Raw genomic sequence first — 14,719 nt, 5'->3', positions numbered from 1 at the left:
TCCAAAGAAGGAGTAACTTTTGAGGCTTCCTTTCAAAGATTTCAACAAATGTTTGGAAAAGAATGCCAGGATTGGATAGATGAAAAGACAGCAGAGCTTGAGAAGTATAGTAATTCCATATTGCCAAAAAAAAGCACCCAACATAAATTTTCATTGACACAGTTGACATTATGTGCAAAGTGTTTAGTGAAAAGAGCTCAAGTTTAATACTAGATGGAAATGTTCAAGCATATAAAAGAGTGAAGATGAAGACTTCACTACTTACACAGGCAGAGTCAACAAAGAATGTGAGAGATTTAGGGGAACAAATGGGTAATTTAGGCTTACTCCAGATTCTTTCAAGTGTTTGTACAAGGATTAACAAATAGAAAAGATGCAGAAATCCGAATGGATATTCTATCAAAACTGAAAATGAACTAGGATTTGTCACTGCAGAAACTGTTAGAAAAGAATGACAGAATATTAAAATTCAGGTATGACTTGGAAGAAATTCACCAGAAAGAGTGCTACCCCATAAGCCAAATAAAGTGTTGCAGGAAAACAGAAAAAATATTGGAATGTAGATCCATGTATGGCATGTGATGAGATGTACCTGAAAAAAGATTGTCCATATAAAGAAGCAGACTTTTCACTGCAGGTTTACAGGACATATAAAATTGTACTGCAAAACTAGAATGATAGGAAAATGGAACAAACAAGAAAAAATAAATTGTTTGTCTGCAGGAAAAGTTGTGACTACAACAAACAGAAAATTCTTAAACGTGAGAATTGAAAACACTAGTGTCAGAATGCAATGAGACACAAGAAGTGATATCACAATCATCATCATCATCATCATCATCGTTTAACGTCCGCTTTCCATGCTAGCATGGGTTGGACGGTTCAACTGGGGTCTGGGAAGCCCGAAGGCTGCACCAGGCCAGTCAGATCTGGCAGTGTTTCTACAGCTGGATGCCCTTCCTAACACCAACCACTCCGTGAGTGTAGTGGGTGCTTTTTATGTGCCACCGACACAGGTGCCAGACGAGGCTGGTGAACGGCCAAGCTTGGATGGTGTTTTTTATGTCATAAATGAGAAAACATAGGAACAAATGAGTAATCCAAAATTATGTAGTTCAAACAAAAAAAGCATACAGTGTTACGGGAAGAAAATTATATTTCACAGGCAAATGCGTTTGTGATATAATGTTCAAAGATCAAACCAAAATAGTGAATGTTTATGTGTTGAAAAAATTCATTAATTTATTTGGCACCAAATTTTTGGTGAAATTTAATTTATAGGATACACCCATAAGCACTTCGTGCAATAGCATAAACGAAGCAGTCAGATGATCAAGCAAGGTCGATGAACTGAAACAAAAAAAAAGTGATGTGAAACATCGTGTGTGAACTACCAGTAACTTTGGAAGAAATAAACAGAAATGCGAGAAATGATAAATTTATTAATGAGACAAAAAGAAAACTGTGGTCGACAAAAGGAAGTAAAGAAAGGTCTGATGCAAAGAACCACCAGGATGATACCATGTACTCTATATGTGATGGTGTACTAATGTATGCTCAGAGGGCGGTCACACCACAGACATTACAGAAGAGAATGCTAAAAGAGTTTCATGTAGGACACGCAGGTATCTCTAGAATGAAAGTGCTGATGTAAAATTTCATATACCGGCCAAACATGGACAAGGAAGTTGAAAACTTAGTAAAAGACTGCAGAGGACGTGCCACTGGCAGTGAAACTACCTACTACAAAATGTGAAAATACCATGGCCTCGATTACATATCGATTTTGCAGGTCCAGTAATTGGATATAATTACTTAATAGTAGTAGACAGTTACACAAAATGGCCTGAGGTTGCAAGGTGCAAATGACCAACCTCATATATGGTAATAAACTTCTTACATGAGCTGTTCACAAGATTTGGTGTACCGGATATAATTGTCTCTGATAATGGCACACAGTTTGTATCCTGTAAGTTTAAAAGATTCTGCGAGATGTTCACATTAGAACATAAAATTATAGCACTGTATCACCCTAGATTGAATGGAAGGGCTGAATGGTTTGTGAACACTTCTAAGAGAGCATTAAAGAAAGCTAATAAGGAAGCCATGGATGAGGTCATGGTCCAACAATTTTTAAGGGTATGCAGAGTAACTCCAAACCCAAATGCACCAGAAGGAAGTTCACCAGCAGAATTAATGTTTATTAGAATGGTCCAGTCAGTATTCGACAGACTGTTACCAGTGAAGAAAACAATACGTGCTTGTAAAGACATGCCAAAATTCTTTAGAATCAGTGATAAGGTATATGTAAGAATGTACAAAAATGACCAGCAATCCTGGGAAGAAGGAGAAATTGTAACATACATAGGAAGAATGATGTATGGTGTAAGAAGCAGAAGGAGACATAGAAAACCGCTTAAGAAAGAGTCATAAAAAAGGAACAAACAAGAGTTGAAATACCGATGGATTGGTTGTATGACAGTTTTCAGGTTCCAACACCATTACAAGAAGTCAAAACCACACGTACAAGGAAAAGGAAGAACACTGAATTCCTAAAAGTAGACCCTAAGAAGAAAAGGTATTGAGTATATATAAAAAACACAGGAAGTGGGGTGAATAAAAGAAATTGGTTGTTAATAAAAAAAATTAAAAGGAGAGATGTTGTATAGGGAAACTACACCCCTCCTGGTAAAAGGTGGTAGTAACCAGCCATTATAAACAGACCAGTAGCCGGTCGACAGGGGAAAGTTCAGAAGGTTGAGAGTATGTGTAGACTGTGTTGATAGTTGTGTCCGTGCTGATACAGTAATTATACTGTGATACTGATTAGGTTAATAACTCTGTATGACCAGATAGAAACATTTTATCGAAGACTTCAGAATATAACAATATATGTCAAAACAACAACCACCATCAAAAGATAGATACAACAGTGGCAAAAGACCACTTTACAACAATTATCATCATCATCATTATGAGAACACATGGCCTAGTGGTTAGGATGTTTGACTGTGAGACCATGGTTTCAATTCCAAGGCTGGGGTCTGCATTGTGTTCTTGAGCAAAACACTTCATTTCATATTGCTCTGCAATCACTTCAATACCTGACGTGTAGTACACAGTGCACCTGTTCAGACAACATCGATTTGATGGAGAGAGCGATTTAAAGTGCGGCACAGACATTTGATCACTATAAACAAATCACTTGTACAGGTTGTTCAGCAAAAGCTGAACAGTCATACATTGTCTTCGATGGGAGAATCCATTGTTATTATTATCATTATTATTATTATTATTATTATTATTATTATTATTATTATTATTATTATTATTATTCATATACACACAACAGATTAGACTGTTGGAAAAGAAAAATTCCTAACATTGAGCTACAACAAATAACTTTAGATGCCAAGAACCCTCCTAAATATCTTAGCTGTCCCTAATAACACTGTTTTATGCCTATTTCAAGTCTTTAGCTCTTCAAGCACCTATAACTAGTGAGATACATTTTACCAGCACTTTTCATAGTCTCTGTAATTCAATGGCTAGGTTCTGGTAATTTGCTATTATTATCATCATTATTATTATTATTATTATTATTATTATTATTATTATTATTATTATTATTATCATTATTATTATTATTATTAACCAATAATTATGCCACTCACATTCTTTTATACATGCTAATAATTGTTTCTTTTTATAATAAAAAATAAAATAGATGCGCCCTTTATAAAGCCTAGCCAGGCTCATGGGCCTGTTTTCCCAGTTTCTATGGTGCATGTGTTCCCCAGCTGGACAGGACGCCAGTCCATCACAGTGTTACTCATTTTTGCCAGCTAAGTGGACTGGAGTAATGTGAAATGAAGTGTTTTGCTCAAGAACACAATGCGTCGCCCGGTCCAGGAATCGAAACTACAATGTTACGATCATGATGCTGATGCCCTAACCACTAATCCACGTGCCTTCACTGTTTATTTTTATATTTGGATTATAATTCTTTTTAGAGGTATGATATCATCCAACACATTTCAGATATCTGCCAGAAAACATTTGCTTAGATTTTCTTTTAATCCTCTTTCTTGGCCTTTAAGATCCATATCTTGTAGTTTGCGCTATTTTCTATGATATTCTAAAATAAGGAAAAAAAAAAAAAATGATTGCTTCAACCAGTTTGATTACAAATCGTTTTCTCTTATTTCCCATATCCCATTTTTTTAATCTTTCCTTTTTTTTTCATTCTAAGTTCTAGAAACTGACAGAGTTTCAATTATAAGAAAAACTTTCTGCTCCACTTACTTTATGCAAAATCTGCTTTTGGATATGTTCATAAAATATACAATTTCTTCTCTACACACAACTACTGTATCATTGCCATCATCATCGTTACCATCACCAGTGCTGCCACTGACATTGTCATCGTCATCATCGTCCTTTAACATCTGTCTTCCAATGCTGGTATGGGCTGGACAGTTAGACAGGAACTGGCAAGTCAGAGGATTGCACCAAGCTCCACTGGTTGTGTTGGCATGGTGTTTACAGCTGGATGCCCTTCCTAATGCCAACCACTTTACAGCGTAGACAGGATGCTTTTTACATATATTACACATACTTGATTTTTAAGGTGGCAAGCTGGCAGAAACGTTAGCGCGCCAGGCGAAATGCTTAGCAGTATTTCGTCTGTCGTTACGTTCTGACTTCAAATTCCGCCAAGGTCGATTTTGCCTGTCATCCTTTCGGGGTCGATAAATAAAGCACCAGTTTTGCTCTGGGGTCGATGTAATCAACTTAATCCCTTTGTCTGTCCTTGTTTGTCCCCTCTATGTTTAGCCCCTTGTGGGCAGTAAAGAAATATATATTACGCATACTTGATTTTTATACAATGTGTTTTAAAGAGTGTTTTAGGCATGATGGTGTGGTCAAGATTTCTCACTTTACAACCACAAGGTTTTAGGTTCAGTCCCACTGTGCAGTACCTTGGCAAGAGTTTTCCATTATAGCAGAAGGACTACTCAATACTTTTTGTAGAATACATATCTATTATTCTTTAACAAGAATAATGTTGGCAGTGGTTTCAAAGTTTGGGCCTACTTAGCTTTCATCAGACTTTATCAATGAAAGTTAAGCAGGCTGAAACTTTGAAGTCACTGTCAAGGAGCACCAAAAGTTCCATGTGAGATACAACAGGATTTGTGTAGTATTGCACGTTCGATGTATGATAAAATGGGATAATAAATAACGTCCTCACAATTGTTCTACTCAAGATACACAATACTTGTAATTACACTCGACAATACACAACTCTCAGCTTACACAGCTCACCAACTCTCTTCACACTCTCTGCGCACGTCCATTTATATTGTGGCACAGTCCATTAGGAGCCAACCAAATAGGGGTGTTCTACTTCCACACAACAATTAGGAAATATCATGATGATAAGACATATCAAACTAAGTAAAATCCCTGTCTTCCACACATACAGGCTTGTCCTTTCAGATGCCGGAGCCATTTAAAAAGCATCAGTGCCTGTGCTGCATAAATGCACCCATGCCAGTGGCACGTAAAAAGTACCCAGTATACTCTGTTAAGTAGTTGGCACTTGGAAGGGCATCCAGCCATAGAAACCATGCCTCAACAGACAGCTAGTTTCTGGACAGCTCTCTGCTAGCCAGCTCCATGTCAAACCATCCAACCCATGCCAGCATGATAAGTGGACATTAAATGATGATGATGATGACAGTGACGACAACAATGCTTGAATGTTTACACTACATGTTTACAATAGATGCTACATAGACTTATATACCAGAAAATACAGTAAGAATGTGATGGGCCAGAACAAATACCACAAGGCAATTTATCATATCATCATCATTGTTTAATTTCTGCTCTCCATGCTGGCATGGGTTGGACCGAGGACTGATGAGTCAGATGGCTGCACCAGGCTCAAATCTGATCTGGCAGAGTTTCTACAGCTGGATGCCCTTCCTAATGCCAACCACTCCGAGAGTGTAGTGGGTGCTTTTATGAGCCACTGGCAAGAGGGCCAGTCAGGCAGTACTGGCGATGGCCACGCACAAATGGTGTTTTTTATGTGCCACCTGCACAGGAGCCAGTCCAGTGGCACTGACAACAACCTTGCCAATTCACTGAATTCTGCAGTAAATATTCAGACCAAGCCTTCATTATTAAGGAGTTCCATTTCAGAGCCGCTCCAGAAAGCTAATGGATACTAACTTTTTCATCTACTAAAATGGCAAAAAAATAAAAATACCTCTGGCATGTGAAATACTGTCGTTAGAGTTTGGTAGAAGTGTTAGGATATCTGGAAAAGTGCCTTCTGAAATTTCATCAGGTTTTTAGATTCTGAGTTCAAATCCCACCTAGATCAACTTAGCCTTTTATTCCTTTCAGGGTTGATAAAATAAAGTACCAGTTGATTTAAACACCTAACCTCATCACCAATCAAATTTTCTTGCCTTTCCCTAAAATGATTCCAAATTTTGGGGGTTTTAAGTTGATTACATCGACCCCCAACAAACGCTTTATTTTATGTCCCTGAAAGGATGAAAGACAAAGTTAACCATAATGGAATTTGAACTCAGAATGTAAAGACAAATGAAATGCCACTTAGCATTTTGCCCTGTGGGCTAAGAATTCTGCAGCTTGCCACCTTAAGGACTTTCACTAAATTAAAAACAATTATCGTTCATTAAAATTAGCTTTAATTTTCATCCTTTCAGGGCTGATAAAACAAAGCACAGATCAAGTAATGAAATTAGTGCCCTTCTTCCCTGTCCATCCACCTCTTAGGATTAGCTGCACTATGAGAACAATAGAGAGAATCACTCACAGAATCTGCTTCCTCCAAGACAACCGTTTCTTCTTGATCATAAGAGAAAGAATGTGGCCTATGAGGCTCTTTCAGATTAAGGCACATCACCACCACCAACACTATCCTCCCACTCTTCTCTGCCCTTCTCCTCTTCCTCTTTCTCCTCCTGCTGCTCTTCCTCCTCCTCCTCCTCATCATCATCATCATAATCACCACCACCACAACCACAACCATCACCATTATCAAAGTCATCGTAATTATCAGTACCACTACTACCAAGACCACTTCCAGTATCACCACTGCCACCACCACCACCACTATCATCATTATTATTGTCATTGCTGCTGCTGTTTCTACCATTAGCGACAGCAACAGCAACAACGATGACGATGACAGCAATGGCTATAGTGATAATGATGATGATGATGATGATGATGATGATCTGGCTACTGTTCTGACAAGGATGTAGCAGCTTTTGTACAGCACAACCTGAATAAAAACCTCATCACTGTAAAATACACACACACACACAAGCACACACACACACACACACACACACACAGATATACATACATACATATACACACAAACATGCACACATACAAAAACACACACATAGATACACATAGACACATACACACAGATACACACACACACATACACATACACATGCACATAGATACACATACATAGACAACATGCGCACACATACAAACACACACACAGACTGAGATTTTACAGTGTTACTATGTTTGTATTGGATTTCTGCATGAACAGGATTATCATAGAATATCTTGGGAAATCCTGTTACAAACCTTGGCTGTATACTCTTCAGTTTTAGGATTACTGTTGAAGAACATTTCCATTGGATCTTTGGTTTCTGCCATCGGATACTGAAATATGGAAAGATGAAAATATTAGAAACTATTAGCTTATCACATGACAGATGCAAATTCATACATGCACACACACACACGTATTTGTATATACATATATACATCTATAACATACAAAATTCAATAAATGAACAATCCAAACGAAGGAGCCACTAAGTGGTTATTTGTACTGCAAGAAATAGCAACCAAATTATCTCCGATACCATGCTTCTAGCTTAGAAAAAAAGATGCTTTGAAGAATGCTGCCATGTGATCTCAGCACACAGAGAAAGACAGAATGGTGATGGCTGGAATTCATCTTTGGTCATAGATAGGTACCCTCGACTGAAATTGATCTGGAGTTAAATAACAGGAACAACAAAAGCAAAAAGTCAGTAACTGATAGGCGCAGGAGTGGCTGTGTGGTAAGTAGCTTGCTTGCCAACCACGTGGTTCCAGGTTCAGTCCCCATTGCGTGGCATCTTGGGCAAGTGTCTTCTACTATAGCTTTGGGCCGACCAAAGCCTTATGTATATATATATGTGTGTGTGTGTATGTTTGTGTGTCTGTGTTTGTCCACCTAGCATTGCTTGACAACCAATGCTGGTGTGTTTACGTCACCGTCACACACACACACACACATACATACATACACACACACACACACACATATATATATATATATACATATATATATATATATATATATATATATATATATATATATATATATTATATATATATATATATACATATATATATACGACAGGTTTCGTTCAGTTTCCGTCTACCAAATCCACTAACAAAGTTTTGGTCAACCTGAGGCTATAGTAGAAGACACTTGCCCAAGGTGCCATGCAGTGGGACTGAACCCGGAACTATGTGGTTCGTAAGCAAGCTACTTACCACACAGCCACTCCTCTTTTCTACTCTCGGCAAAAGGCCTGAAATTTTGGTGGAGGAGACCAGTTGATTAGATCAACTCCAGTACACAACTGGTACTTAATTTATTGACTCCAAAAGAATGAAAGGCAAAGTCATCCTCTTGAATTTGAACTCGGAACGTAAAGACAGACGAAATACCGCTAAACATTTTGCCTGGCGTGCTAATATTTCTGCCTACTTGCCGCCTTACTATGAATAAATATTGCTTTTGATAGAGCAATCTGAATGCCAAAGGATCAAGCTGCTTGACTGCTGACCAATATTATTACATTCTTGTCAATGTAGTTGTTTAGACCTAGGTTAGCCTAGAGTGAGTTGGGTCACTCCATCCATGACTACCATGCTTTTTGCAAACAGTGTGTCCAGGGGCAACATTATCCAAATGGCCTTCCCTTGTGAAAAAGTAGTGTAAGATTTGAGTAAGATTTGGTTGCTCTTTCGAGCTATTCATACTGGATTGCTATATAACCACCTTTAAGATGGTAATATATGATTTAAAGAACATCTGGCTGTTATTTCAAGCAGTGCAAGGTGCCACCAGATACAAACCCTCACATGGCTTGCTAGCAACCTTCTTTAAGATTATAGTATACAGCTTGAGGAATATTTCACTGCTATTTCTAGCTTAGTAAGACACCACTAGAAGGTCCACTTAGCTTGTCATATCTCCTTTAAAATGATGGCATATAATTTGCATGACATATGAGTGTTATTTCTAGTGGGGCAAACGACCATGTAGAGGGCACCACTTATTGACTCCAAGTCCACACAATGTAGTTTTGTTTACCAACGTTCTTAGCTACTTATATAATCCCCACTTATCAGTAGAGCTATAAGCAACATTAATAAAGTAAAGTTCCTGTGTCCTCCAGCTTTTCTCTTTTTGCTTTTTTTTTCCCCACATTTTACAATTATTTTATTATATTTATTATCTTAGAGCTTCATTTTTTTTTTGCTGCATTTATATTTTGTTTTATTTTTGTTAACTATTTGTTTTACTTAATTTTCTCAACCACATTCTGTTTGTATTTGTGCTGTTGCTTCTATCGTTTTGACAGCTATCTGCAACCTTAGCCTAACCTACATGTAATGCTGGTGATGAATGAAAAAGATTCAAAACTTATGTAAATACATGTAAATCAGATGTGGAGTTGCAAAACTTAGAAAGAAAAACTAAAAACCATGTCAATGTCAAAAATTCCATAAATATTTAAACCTGTGGAGCAGTGATTTTTCCGGAAGCATCAATATCTGTGACATGTCTTTCAACCAGTTCATTTAGTTGCTGGAATATAAAAATAAAGAGAAAGCAATAAGTTTACGTATATTCCAACGTCAGGAGGTATTGCTAGCTGCTGTACATAATGGATTTATGATGAGGAAAAACAAACGACATAAATGATAAAGATTACAATGATAATAATGATGATGTTGTTGAGTTTCAGGTCAGCCATAATTTGGCGGACCTCTGATCACACTCTTCCACCCCATCTTCTTTTAGATATAACATGTCTTTGACTACAATAACTAATGTGTCTTTGTGGCTATCCAGTATTGTACAATTCAACTATCTATAGCTCTCATCATTAAAAGCACAAAAAAGTTGGTGGTAATGAGAAATGTTTTGTATGTATGGCAGAGAAATATGCTTTATACACACACACACACACACACACACATATGTGTGTGTGTGTTTATTCAGGGTGTGGTGAATAAACTGTCGTCTTACACAAAAATGAAAATAACACTGACATCTCATTTTAACATATATTTACCAAAATTACATCAAAAATCTTGAAATACTAAAGAGTAAATTCATTCAATAAAATCTCCATTGGCTTCAACCACAGCATCCAGACGACTTTGGGATCTCCTGCAACTCTGCTGGACAGTCTCCTTGTTTGAGTTGGTGAATGGTGCTATAATCCTTGCCTTCAGTTCATCTTTGGTGTCACAAAGAATTTTGTTGGTCTCTCACTCAACTGTGTTCCACACATAATAATTAAGGAGATTGCAGTCTGGGGAGTTAGGCAGCCAGGTGTTAGGTGTGATGTGGTCACAGAAATTGTCCGACAGCCATGACTGGGTTCTTCTGCTTGTGTGGCATGGTGCAGAGTCCTGTTGCCAGACATAGGGTCTTCAAGCAGCCATCCTCTTGACCCAGGGTAGCACTACCTCCTCCAGGCACTTGAAGTAGGCTTCTGTGTTGACTCTGATGCTGTGTGGGAAGATGAATGGAGGCATAATGTCACCATCACTAGGGATATCTCTAAACACCAAGATGTTGACTGGATGTTTGATTTTTATCACTCTCGGTATATGTCCTCAGATTGATATCCAGACACTCTAAAATGTTTGTATTGGAACTTCCAGCATGAATGCCAAGCAGTACAGCATGTCATTTCCAAATTTTTGGCAGAGCGCATTGCGTCAGGGTGTTGTTTCTCTCACAGACAGTTCCCAACTGACCCTACTATGCAGTGTAATTGACAAAATCAAAAATAAACAATGCACATGCGTGAAATTAAAAATATAAAATGGTGACAATTTACCCATCGCACCTTGATGATATATACACATGTATATAGATAAAGACAAAGCAATAGAAAATAAAAAGAAGATTTTGTGTATAAACACTTTTATCTGTCATGAACTTTTCAAACACATGATATGAATCAACACCTATCATTCAGGGAACATTCAGCATGTAATATGCACTTGACACCTCAAGCAGAGTTAGCTATAATGTTTGTAGAGTACTTAAATTATACAAATGTACTGCTTTAGTTTCATGCAAGGTAGTTATTAGCATTTCATATAAAGTTTGAATTAAGTTTCCTCCATTTCATCAGATATAGTAGATATCAGTAATGCCTTAATATGTTAGTGATATTTATGATTATGAAGCCAAATTAAACATATAAAAGACAGCAGGATTCCAGTAACCTGTTCTTCGGTGAGTTTTCTCAAGAAGCAAAAACTTAAGACCCACACTGCATATCAAACTCATATGGAAGATCCTTTGCCTGGTCAGTTGCCATATTCATAGCAATAAATGGGAAAGTAAGGATAATGATAGACCAGCCTGTAGAAGAAAACTCAACAGCTGTTTCATTGTTATCAAGGAGGTGCAATGGCCCAGTCATTAGGGCAGCGGATTTGTGGTCGTAGAATTGCAGTTTCGATTCCCAGACCAGTCATTGTGAGTGTTTATTGACCAAAAACACCCAAAGCGCCACGAGGCTCCGGCAGGGGGTGATGGTGAACCCTGCTGTTTAGAACTGTTTCATTGTTATGGAACTGGAAACAAATGAGCAGCAAAGATGGTGCAACGAACAATACAAAGAGGCAACTCCTCACAGTTTTGTACTTTCTGTGAGAGGGCTTTTAAAGGGATCGACCTTGAGTGTAATTGTTGAAGTTGTGATGTTGCTGCTTGATCTATCTGTAATAAATATCAAAGGCCACTGATATATGCATGATAACATCATCTTTATTATTTTAACATCTACTTTTTCAAATTTGCATATGTCAGATAAGACTTTATTCGGACAGATTCTTTATAGCTGAATACCCTTCCCTTCACCAATCTGCATCTGTTTCCAAGCAAGGCTATATTTTTTCCTCATATTTTTTCACCCATAAAACAATCCAATTGTGCTTTCGCAAAAAAACTACAGGCAAACAACAGTGTTTGTATGAATAATTTAGAAGAAAAGTATGGGTTTTAGAGTAGGGTTTATTGAAAAACATAGCAGGCATAATGCTATGCTATGTCAAAATAACTATCTTAGAGAAAATGTAAGAAGTTAATGGTCTTAAAATGGAATTTATTTAGGAAGAAAATTTTTATTATGCAATGTCAGCGTAATGAAGGCCAGCAATATCTGGTGAGCACATTACTAACAACGACACCACCACCAGCAACAATGACATAATAATAATAATAATAATAATAATAATAATAATAGTAATAATAATAATAATAATAATAATAATGATGATGATAACAATAATAATAATAATAATAATAATAATAATAATAATAATAATAATAATGATAATAATAATGGCATGAACTGCTCTCTCACTCAATAATAATGATAATAATAATGATAATGATAATAATAATAATAATAATAATAATAGGGAGTGATTTTGAAGACAAACACTAACTTAAATAGTCTATTTATCAAATGCTTCATTCTTTAAAGTCTCTCATAACTGAACACTTTTTTTTCTTTTCTCTTAACAGTATCATAAACATGTCAGCCAATTAAATGATTTTGATAGACTCATGCACTTATCTCCCTTCACTTTCAATCTTTTGCTTAATATTATTGACAAATAATGTTCAGCCTTTCATTTGATTGATTTGTTTGTATTTGTTTCGAAAGAAAAAGAAAAGAAATTATTCAAGAATAAAACAACTTAAACAATGTAAATAATCTGTTTCAGTTTTCACATATCTTTCATATTGTATCCCTGCAACATGCATTAATTTGTTTTACTTTGTAAGTAAATATGCACAACACATCTTGCTTGCCTTATTCATTCTACTGTAGCATATTGAATATAAATATGTTATAATATATTTTTTCTTAAAAACACATAAATATGTGTCTTTTAAGACCCATTATCAATTTATTTTTCCCTTAAAAAACATTTGGAAATTTGGTGTTCGGAGCATTTAGTCTCTCCCCACTTCTCATGCTTGGCTTTTCTCACACTTATTCAGGTGATTGGACACCCCCTCCATTCCCCCCCCACACAAATACACACGAGCACATACACACGGACACACACATATACACACATACATGCATGCATATCCATACACACACTCACACACACACACACACACACACACGCGCATCACATACAAACGTAAGAGTGCAATAATTCCCAATAAGAACTCAGATCCTGACAAACAAATATATACATACGCACAACACATATATTAGACATTAGCAACAGAAGCAGTATTAGTTTAGAATCACAAACCGCATATCTTACTTAATGTGGATATACTGTAAAAAAGGTCACAATACTGTAGTTTTTCTCTGGTGAAAGCATCTTGTATAGACATGAGGGGCTAAGAACCACAGAAGCATCAGTAGTAGATGGAAAGTATCCAGCAGCAACAGTGGAATTGCTAGATCTGGAATTTCTATTTATCTACATATCATAAGTAGCAATTATCCACTATCACCACATGCCTAGACAAGTTCCATCTCCACTGATATAGAAAAACAGTGTCTAGTGCCATGTAAAAAGCATCCAGTACACTCTGTAAAGTGGTTGGTGTTAGGAAGGGCATCCAACCATAGAAACCATGCCAGAGCAAAATGTAAAGCTTGGCACAGTCCTCTTGTTTGTCAGCTGTTTTTGTTGGGCCCTTACATCCAGTTTGCCATCGTGAGCCCCATTGTGATCTCGTGCATGGCAAATGGATACAGGTGAGGTCTTGCTCCAGTTTCGGAGATGGCAATGGCTGCCATGAGATCTCATCCAATATGGTGCTGACTGCTTGTGCCACTACTAGCTCTTGTCAAACTGTCCAATCTATGACTGCATGGAGAACGGACATTAAAGAGGATGATATACATGTGTGTGTGTGTGTGCACGTGTTTGTGTGTGTTTGTGTGTGTGTATATATATAGATATACTGATGCTTGTTTTTATGTTGATTTACAATAGAAACAATTAAAATACAGGGTTACCCAATGCTCTTCTTAAAGGGCACATTTATCATACTTTTACAAGTTTGTTTGTTCCTTCTTGAGCCACGCCTGGCTCATAAGTGCCCGTTTCCCGGTTTCCTTGGTGTATAGATTCCCCACCTGGATGGGACGCCAGTCCGTTTCAGGTGAGCTGCAAGGTGCAGGAGGAAAGAGTGATAGAGAGTTGTGACAAAAGATTTAGCAGAAGTTCGCCATTGCCTTCTGCCAGAGCCATGTGGAGCTTAGGTGTTTCACTCATAAACACACACATCGCCCAACCATCCCTCGACCATGAGTCTGCTGCTCTAACCACTAGGCCATGTGCCGCCACCTTT

General features: G+C 37.3%; 1 protein-coding gene across 1 annotated transcript in view; it reads right to left on the bottom strand.

Moving 5' to 3' along the window:
* Positions 1–14,719, bottom strand: part of LOC115215434 (cilia- and flagella-associated protein 65-like) — a 1,408,515-nt gene that overhangs the window by 872,692 nt on the left and 521,104 nt on the right. Inside the window, exons 14-15 of the mRNA XM_029784597.2 lie at positions 9,878–9,946; positions 7,657–7,734 (exon numbers count right to left, since the gene is read on the bottom strand). Coding sequence (XP_029640457.2) covers positions 7,657–7,734; positions 9,878–9,946 — 147 coding nt within the window. The remainder of the gene's footprint in view (positions 1–7,656; positions 7,735–9,877; positions 9,947–14,719) is intronic.

The sequence above is a fragment of the Octopus sinensis genome, linkage group LG9 (genome assembly GCF_006345805.1).
Source record: "Octopus sinensis linkage group LG9, ASM634580v1, whole genome shotgun sequence".
Classification (NCBI taxonomy): Eukaryota; Metazoa; Mollusca; class Cephalopoda; order Octopoda; family Octopodidae; genus Octopus; species Octopus sinensis.
Note: the sequence above shows the minus strand (reverse complement) of the source record. Positions and strands in the feature narration are given on the sequence as shown.